The sequence below is a fragment of the Phodopus roborovskii genome, unplaced genomic scaffold (genome assembly GCF_943737965.1).
Source record: "Phodopus roborovskii unplaced genomic scaffold, PHOROB, whole genome shotgun sequence".
In the NCBI taxonomy this organism is placed as follows: domain Eukaryota; kingdom Metazoa; phylum Chordata; class Mammalia; order Rodentia; family Cricetidae; genus Phodopus; species Phodopus roborovskii.
This window is the reverse complement of record NW_026126448.1, coordinates 21,420,599-21,430,126: the sequence shown is the minus strand read 5'-3', so window position 1 is coordinate 21,430,126 and position 9,528 is coordinate 21,420,599. Positions and strand designations below refer to the sequence as shown.

General features: G+C 54.4%; 1 protein-coding gene across 2 annotated transcripts in view; it reads left to right on the top strand.

Annotated features, from left to right (window-relative positions):
- Nucleotides 1-5,617: 5,617 nt before the first annotated feature.
- Nucleotides 5,618-9,528, top strand: part of Arid1a (AT-rich interaction domain 1A) — a 76,732-nt gene continuing 72,821 nt past the window's right edge. For both annotated transcript variants that reach the window (XM_051189055.1, XM_051189054.1), the window contains exon 1: nucleotides 5,618-6,807. In XM_051189055.1, coding sequence (XP_051045012.1) covers nucleotides 5,683-6,807 — 1,125 coding nt within the window. In that variant the 5' untranslated portion in view covers nucleotides 5,618-5,682. The remainder of the gene's footprint in view (nucleotides 6,808-9,528) is intronic.

Below are 9,528 nucleotides of genomic sequence, written 5' to 3'. Positions count from 1 at the left end.
GTGTATGTGTATGAATGCCAGTGTGTGTGACTGCACATATGAGTGTGTTTGTCTCTGTGTGTGTATGAATATGTATAAATGTTGCTATGTGTGAGTATGAGTGTGTGTGACTGCACATGCATGTTTTCTAAAGGATCTGTCGAATGGGTTCGAGGAAGTAATTTCCTCCTTTGTTTTGGGTCTTTCCCTTCTCTAGCAGAGCTGGACAAGTTATAAAGTACCTCCTCAGAGGCCTACTGTGGTCTCATTGGTGAGGGTAGAAACTGGTCCGCTGCTCCCACACCTTATCCTCTCTAGCAGTTTGTAGAAACTGCAGGAAGGCAAATGAGAAGACAGCAGCTTTCTAAGGTGTCTCTGCTGAGTCCTTCCTTCCCTGGAGTGGGCTGGAGTGGGGTGCCACTCCGTTACCACCACCACCACCACAGAGAGGAGTCTCATGATTACCTTTGGGGTGGGTCCACTTCATCTTTGGAACACATCCCTTTCAGTAGTGATAGATGGGTTCAAACCCAGCGAAAGCCCTGAGGGCCATCCACTTCCTGTCTTATGCTTAATAGATTAATTCGGATTGTCTTTGATTCTACCATGAAAAAAAAAAAGCCTAGGAGTGTCACGTGGGGTTTTTCCTTGAAGCGGTTGTGTTGTGGACAGGAGTGGAGCATCTGGCTTCCCTTCCAGTTGCCTCTTCTGTTTCACAGTGCATGCCCTCCTCCCTCCATTTTCTCTATGGGCTTTTCTTCTCTCTCTCTTCCTCCTTCCCTCTCCTTGGATTTTCTAGACAGGGTTTCTCTGTGTAACAGCCCTGGCTGTCCTGCACACCAGGCTGGCCTCAACTCACAGAGATCCACCTGCCTCAGCTTCCTGAGCTCAAGTCCTGTGATTAAAGACATTTACCTCAGTCTGGCTTCCAGGTTTCTGAAGACAACCCCTCATCCTGATCTGCCCAGTGATTACATACACTTGTATTTTTTTTCCTTTTTAATATTGGTAATAATTTTATTATCCTCTCAAAAAAAAAGTTAATGACTAAATCAACAGTGAGATAAGACGCTGAACCAGAAAATTTATCTACAGTGTTAAGAGTATGAAAGACACGGTGTTGTTTTTCTTCTGTTAAGTTGACCTTGGAATTTATGTTCTATTTGAAGTCATCCACAGACTAGAACCAGCACGGATCTGTTTTTATTTTATGTCATTATTATTATTTGAGCACTGCTGGGAATTAACCCCAGGGTCTCATCCCCGCAAAAAAAAAAACGAGGCCTACCACTAAACTGCATTCATGTTATTTTTTTTATTTCACTTTTTTTTCGGGGTGGGGGCAAGCTAGTGACGAAGGTAACTCTTATGTTAGTAAGAGAAGCTGGTGAATTTATGCTCAAGGCTATTTTTCTTCGCCGAAAAAAGTCTCATTCAGAAATGAACATTTCTTAAAATGGGTCCTTATTATTTTTGAAAGTACAACCTCCTAAATTGTTTTAAGACTTTTTTTTGAGAGGATCCAGAAAAGCAGTGTGAGAGCTCTCCAAGCTGGAAGCCTCCCGGTTCGCTCTTTGGTCATCTTAGATCCTTGGCAGGTACAATTTTACCGCGAAGAGCTGTGGAGCGCCATTCGGACTCCGTTCCCTGCTCGCCTGCGACAATCCAGTTCATATCTTACCACTCCTGTCTGCGAGCCGGGAGCATAATGAATTGCCTTGACTCTAGCTTCAATCCACTTTCCTCGCTTAATATGCAGCCCAAAGTTTTGCGGCTCACTGTCAGATGGTAGTGCTAGACTTTCACACTGATCCCAAAGCCTCCGCTGGGGCTGTTTCTTCACACGGAGTTACAAACTTTAAGAAACACAGCTCCAGACGGAAATCCACGCCAGGCTTTGAACTCTGCTTCTGGCTTCCGTCAACTGACACAGTTGCCCTTTTGCTCAAACTCGCAGCTCCAGTTCGCACTTGAGAGCGCTCAGCTGGGTGTCTGGTGCGGCGCCGCGGCGGGAATGTGCGGGGGCCACAGCCCGGCTCTGCACGCCTCAGCCCGGATTCCAGCCTAACCCTTCCCCTTCCCAGCAACGACCTGCCCCGAGTGGAGCAGTGGAAAGAGGTCTGCGAGGCCGACCTTTTGTTTGTTGGAGGAGTTTTGTGTTTCAGACATTTAGAGTGAGCAAACTACGAGGGAGGAAGGACTTGTCCTCCCTGCAAGCGTTTCTTTCTTCTAGCAAACCCTCCAGGCCCAGCTTCCACATTTTGCAGTTGACTGTGTGGGATCTTCCTAGGTTCATCCCTCATTCTCGGGCCCAATCCATGCACGCTGTGCAGCCAGAGAAAATGAGAGCACATCCTCTGCCATTTTCAGCCGGTTGCTGCCGGCAGCCCAGCCCCCTTTCCTTGGTGGTGGCAGTCGCCGGAGTTCCGGCGCCTAGGAGCGCCACCCGATCCGCGCGGCTCCGGATCCAGTCCGCTTTTGCCGAGCGCCGTGCTGCCGGGCTCGGTGATAAGAACTCTCCTGTGAGAGCGAGCGAACGAGACTTTAGTCCGGTTTCCATGTCAACGATTCAGTCCATATTTGCCATCAGGCTGTCGGTGGCAGAGGCGCTTTCGAGAGGGGAGCGCTGTCCTAGCCCTATAATCTGCGCCGGGATTCCTGAGCTGCCTGGGTGTGGGGTGAAAAGGCAGGGGCTGTGGGGGAAAAATACCCACCGAGGGGAGGACCCACGGCCCCGAGTCGGGGTCTCGCTGCTCGGGCCAGCCACGTGCCTGCTCCTCCCCTCCCCCTTTCCCGTTCCCTGTGCCCCTGGGGAAAGCGGATGGACCAGTTTCTAAGAAAGTTCCTCAGCCCAGCAGTCCTTAGGTTAATGTTGTAGAGCTCTGAGTGGAAGAGACTCTAAGGATTTGAGCGAGAAAAAAAAAAAAGAAAAAAAGAAAAAGTAGGGAGAAACACACTACCTCTCCTGACCCAGGTGGATATATTTTTATGCACTTTGCCTCATTGCTAGATTAAAATGGTGACTGTTTTCAAAACAGCGTGACCACGTGTAGGGGAAGGGATTTTGGCGCTTTTCATTTTCACGGCCATGGATGAAGGCCATGTGGACTTTCCTTTAAGACAAATCCATTCTGGCTTCCAGATTTTCACTGGGCTCCAGGTTTCCCATTACACCCCAGCTCTGAGGAAAATGGCAGGGTAATTGCATGTAAAAAATTCCTCATTTGTGTGCGGGACTCAGGACTGTTTGGCAGCTCTGAGGCAGTTGACTCAATAGCAAAGCTCCGTTTATGAGGCAGCCTATAATTTGGTTTCTAGGACCTAATGCACCAGTGGAGTTGTTGCTCCTGAGGACTGTGAATGAAAAGAGGCCACTGGTCCATACCAGCCAGCCCCATCATCTTGGCAGGTTCGTTTGGATTTTGGTTGGGGGATGGGAAAGCATACCTCCCCTCTCACCAATCGCCAAAGGGGTTTGTAGCAGGATATTCTTGATTTTTCTTGGGGTTAGACATGAATTTTAGCCTTTTATTTTTGCTGACCTGCAACATGGTCAGAACTCCAGGGGCCTTTGGAATCCAGAAGTTCTAAGATAATGGTCTGTGGCTCCAAGACTGCATTTATAAAGCCTGAGAGGAGAAGAGGCCTTTGTCAGCGATGCTGGCCCTGGCCTTTCCCAAGGCAGCCTTGGGCCTGGTGAGGAGCTGGAATTCTCTTTGGTTTGTTCCTCGCTTGCCATGTCAGAGCATTCCAAGCCTGCCTGAGAAGAAAAGGCTGCTGTGGGGTTTGGTGAGGCCTGTAGATCCTGACAACTGAGCTTTTCCGTGAATGCCTTGATCTTCTCAGATAAACCCTGGCCTTAGGGTCTCTGGTAAACTTCAAGGAGTCTTTACACCTTGGGATAGACAAGAGATCTGAGGGGCATCCGTTTTCTCTGTGACCTGTTGGGCTCTGCTTTTTCTCTCTTTTAAAGAGAAAATGGTTCCCATTTTCTGCATCCCTCTTGTGCAGTGGTCTCTGAACAGAGGTTGTGCCAGCCCCTGGACCTTTTCTGTGGGCTGTTTACAGACTTCCAAGGTCCTGCTTTCTGAGACTGGGGCTACTGGCCATTGTGGGCTCGGTTCCCCTAGGAAGAGCTAATGGAGCTTGGCCACTGTCCTAGGCCCCCAAAGCATCAGTAGCCACCATTTTACGTGAGGTGGTGGGATGACCACGCCTGGTTTGAAACCCCTTCTGACACTCTGATCCCATTGTTGCATTTCCACACAACTGAAGAGCTCTTTTTTTCTTTTTCCCTTCTTTGGCTAAGTAGACAAGATGCACCTTTGGTGACTCCACTTTTTATAGCCAAACTCTTCTACCCTGTGACTTTAAGTGACCTGGGCAGCCCCCTCTCTTGTGTCTGATGATAAAATGGGGATAATCCAGACCTCATGCCCCCAGGGCCTTGTCAGGGCAGGCTAATGAGGGCAGGGACCGGGAGAACGGATAGTTTGAACAATGGTCAGTCCTCCTTTGGGGCTAGCCAAAGGGGGTAAAAAGCAGGGCTCACTCAGCTGGGTCTCTAGAGCAGGTCTGCAAAAGGCTTTGAAGAAGAAAAGTGCCGGAGAGGTGCTAAGTCGCAGCCAAGAGACCAGGCCCTGTGCCAGGGGGTCAGGCCGGGGCCGCGGCGGCCGCGGTTTCGGGCTCAGGCCAATTTTGCAGGCGCGGGTAAAGTTCACGCGGCCCGCTCCCTTCGGGGCGGCCAGGAGGGGACAGGCCAGGATGGGAACGGCGCGGGAGAGGCGGCACAGGCTCCGGAGGCGCCAGCTCCGGGCCGGGTTTTCCCCGAAGCCTTCGGCGGCGGCGCTGCCGAGCGAAAGAGGCTGAGGGCTTGCCGCCGCCGCGGCTCGTTCTCTCCCCTCCTCCTTTGTGAGGGGAAGGGAGCGAGTCCATTCCACGGCCTGCGCCCGCTCCGCGCTCCACTCCGGGTTTTTCAGGCGGCCGCGACGGCGCTGGGTAAAATGGCAGTGCTGAGCCTCGTGTCGGAGTGAGGGGGACTCGGAGGAGAGTGGGGCGCTCTAGCCGCTCAGTCCCGCCGTCCGCCCGCCCGCCCGCCCGCTCGCCCGCCCGCCCGCCGCCGCGCAGCAGCCTCGGCCCGAGCCGCGGCCGGGGAGGCGAGGCAGGGCGCCCGCCAGAGCCGCGCTCCTACTCTGCCTCCCGGCGCCCCGTCCGCTGCCGCGCGCCCTCCAGCCCGCCCGTCCCGGGTCCCCCTCCCCCCCGCTCCCTCCCTCCCTTCCCGCCCCCTCCCCCTCGCCTCCCTCCCTCCCTCCCTCCTCCTTTCTCCGGCAGCAGAAAGCGGAGAGTCACAGCGGGGCCAGGCCCTGGGGAGCGGAGCCTCCACCGCCCCCCTCATTCCCAGGCAAGGGCTTGGGGGGAATGAGCCGGGAGAGCCGGGTCCCGAGCCTCCAGAGCCGGGAGCAGCTGAGCCGCCGGCGCCTCGGCTGCCGCCGCCGCCTCCTCCTCCTCCTCCGCCGCCAGCCCGGAGCCTGAGCCGGCGGGGCGGGGGGGAGAGGAGCGAGCGCAGCGCAGCAGCGGAGCCCCGCGAGGCCCGCCCGGGCGGGTGGGGAGGGCAGCCCGGGGGACTCGGCCCCGGGGCGGGGTGGGAGGGGGGAGAAGACGAAGACAGGGCCGGGTCTCTCCGCGGACGAGACAGCGGGGATCATGGCCGCGCAGGTCGCCCCCGCCGCCGCCAGCAGCCTGGGCAACCCGCCGCCGCCGCCCTCGGAGCTGAAGAAAGCCGAGCAACAGCGGGAGGAGGCGGGGGGCGAGGCGGCGGCGGCAGCGGCCGAGCGCGGGGAAATGAAGGCAGCCGCCGGGCAGGAAAGCGAGGGCCCCGCTGTGGGGCCGCCGCAGCCGCTGGGAAAGGAGCTGCAGGACGGGGCCGAGAGCAATGGGGGTGGCGGCGGCGGCGGCGGCGGAGCCGGCGGGCCCGGCGCGGAGCCGGACCTGAAGAACTCGAACGGGAACGCGGGCCCTAGGCCCGCCCTGAACAATAACCTCACGGAGCCGCCCGGCGGCGGCGGCGGCGGCAGCAGCGACGGGGTGGGGGCGCCTCCTCACTCAGCTGCGGCCGCCCTGCCGCCCCCAGCCTACGGCTTCGGGCAACCCTACGGCCGGAGCCCGTCCGCCGTCGCCGCCGCCGCGGCCGCCGTCTTCCACCAACAACATGGCGGACAACAAAGCCCTGGCCTGGCAGCGCTGCAGAGCGGCGGTGGCGGGGGCCTGGAGCCCTACGCCGGGCCCCAGCAGAACTCGCACGACCACGGCTTCCCCAACCACCAGTACAACTCCTACTACCCCAACCGCAGCGCCTACCCCCCGCCCCCCCAGGCCTACGCGCTGAGCTCCCCGAGAGGTGGCACTCCGGGCTCCGGCGCGCCGGCCGCCGGCTCCAAGCCGCCTCCCTCCTCCAGCGCCTCTGCCTCCTCGTCTTCTTCGTCCTTCGCTCAGCAGCGCTTCGGGGCCATGGGGGGAGGCGGCCCCTCAGCGGCCGGCGGGGGAACTCCCCAGCCCACCGCCACCCCCACCCTCAACCAACTGCTCACGTCGCCCAGCTCGGCCCGGGGCTACCAGGGCTACCCCGGGGGCGACTACGGCGGCGGGCCCCAGGACGGGGGCGCGGGCAAGGGCCCGGCGGACATGGCCTCGCAGTGCTGGGGGGCTGCGGCGGCGGCGGCGGCGGCGGCAGCGGCCGCCTCGGGAGGGGCCCAACAAAGGAGCCACCACGCGCCCATGAGCCCCGGGAGCAGCGGCGGCGGGGGGCAGCCGCTCGCCCGGACCCCTCAGGTACACAGCTGAGTGGGGAGGGGGCTGGGGCGAGCGGGGCCGGGGGGTGGGTGGCGGCCGCGGGGAGCAGGCCCCGGCCGTGGGCTCCCCTCGGGTCTGGGCCCCCACTGCCGGGGAGCTGCCATTGTCTGGCTCTTCTCTCTTAAAATGGCTGCCTGTCTGCCTTCCTCTCCTTCCCTCGATCAGCCTTTGTGTGGGGCTTCTCCGGAGGTGTCTGTCCGGTTCCTCCCTCTCCGCTGGTCCTTTGGAACTCTGGGGGTCTTCAGGGGGGTGAGGAGCAAAGTGTGCCTGGAAGGGCCAGGCCCGGGTGAGGGGGTGCTGGGGCTTCAGGGTAGGGGTGTAGGCTGTGTCAGGAACCCGGGAGACAGAAGCAGCCTTTTCTTGCTCACCTGCCGCTCCTCTGACCCCCTTGCCTTCCTCTAGGCCGTCCCCTAATATGTGCTTCTAAAGAGTGGCCCCTAGGGCCCGGGGGACCTCGGGGGAGAGCTGGGGCCTGCTCGGGGGCAGCTTGAGGCCGACTGGGGTTCGCCCTGGGCCGCCGGGGCCACCTCTTGTCTCAGTCTCGGCCGGCCCAGTGGCCTGGGCTTCTCTTTGGAAGTGCTGGTAAACAGCTGAGTGATTGGAGTAGTAAGTGCAGATTGCTTTGGTTTGGGATTTGAATTATGGAGGTAAAATCCTTCTGTCAAAGCCAGGAGACAGTTGGTCTTAGGTTGACATCCTATCTGTGATCTGATTGGCTCCCCATCTTCTGCTCTTGGCCATTTATAATTGCCTCTGATGTAATGGTACAACAATCCTGATGAGCTCATAAACTTTTACACTCTGCTTTTCTGCCAGTGATAACCCAAACCATCGCTGCCACTATCCGCCTTTTATTCCAGAGCTGAAATTGGCTGTGACCTTGAGGAGGGAGGTTTAAGCAGCAATACTGTATCAGGAGCAGAGCCCCAGACAGGCTGCCCTTGTTACATTGTGCCTGAAACAAAAGAGGAGGCGATGGCATTTTGCTTGTACCTTGGATTTATTTTGCTTGTTATGTTTTATGCAGTCTGAAATAGATTCTGTGTTGTTGGAACAGTAGCTGAGTTTTTCTCTACAATGGGTTTGCTGTTTGTTTTGGTTTTGTGACTTTCCTGATGGTATAAATGAGTTCTTTGATGGCTCTGAGGATACATTTGTCTTGAGTAATTTTTGACACTGTTCCACTTTACAGAACCTAAATTATTTTACTGGCCTTTTTATTGAACGGCAAATGTGGGATCTGTAGGGGAAGAAGGTGGTTTTTGTTAATATTCTTGCTCAGAGCTGTCTGACGGAATTTGATATTAGGATCAAGAGTTCCCTTTAAAGCAAGGGTTGGGTCTTTCTTTGTTTACATGTTGAATCTTGTTAACACTTTTGTTAATTGAACTTTGGGAGAACTGTTCAATTGAAAGAGATGCTGATGTCTTCCAGATTTAGAGAGGTTAGAAGTAATTTATGACTTGTTCCTGGAATATTTGTTTTGCCACCAGTCATTTTAGGGCTTTAAAATGGACATTGGCCACTATTTTTCTTTGTGTTTTAAGTTTGTGTTTTTTCTCCCCCCCCTTTTTATCTTTCAGGGTGCAAAGATATGAGCTCCAATGACACTTAGGGTTGTCACTTTTGGTTCCTTTTAATACATTTTGTTTTGTGTATTTCACTTTGCTTTTCTCTCCCTGGGTGCATTGGTCAGGAATATTATGCCCCTTTGGACTTGATATTTTCAGAGAGCAGAGAAAGGGCCTCAGGTCCCCCATTCCCAGCTATTGTGCCTTTGTGCTAGATTTTTTTTTTTATATATATTCACTTAAAACAGTGATTTCCTGTATCCCCTCCCCAGCCTAGAACTACTTTCATACTCTTCTGTTGTTCTCCTGTGATGCTATAGACTTCCCTAGTGTTCTTCATCTCTGAGGATAGGGACAATCTCAATTTTTTCCTGTTGCCTGGAGGATAAGTTTTGTCTTAAAAGACAGTATGCACGAGTCATTTAACGTTGTATGTCTGCTTTCCCTCACTTTGTTTTCTTTTGACTAAGAAATTTACCTTTCTTGAATAGTATTAGAAGAAATAATTGGGGATGGGTGTCAAGGCTCATTAAAAGCAGTGTGTTTTGTTTGTTTGTGACAGGATCTCATATACCCCAGGATGTATATGAAACGTAGGTTGATTTTTGAACTCCTGATTCTCCTGTCTCTCTCTGCCTCTCAAGTGCTAGGATTACAGTCAGGAGCTATGTTATTTGTTTTTGGTGGGTACAGTCATTTCTGATTTTGGTCATTAAATAATTGAGCACTCCCTGTGTGTCTAGGTACTAGTCATATGTTCTTCTCATGTTCTTCTGTCCAAAGAGCACAGTCCTTGTTTTGAGTCCTGTCTGCTGCCCATGGGCTTTTTTTTTTTTTTTTTTTTTTTAAATTCTCACTTTTTTAAAAAAAATTCTCTTTTATCACCACCAGGCCCCAGCACTAAGAATAGATTTTTTTTTTTATTCAATTTCATTTCAGTTCTGAGATGTAGGGAATGAGCTGGAGAGCAGTAACTCATGCAAGAAATAGTACAACTTGAGTTTTGTAAGCTTTAAGTGTGTATAGCAGTCTAGGTGTCTAATAGTTACAGATCTTAGGTTTATAGGGGGGATAAGCTTGGCTCTGAGATTCTACTTGTTGCTTGAGGATAAACTTGTCATGTCTTTTG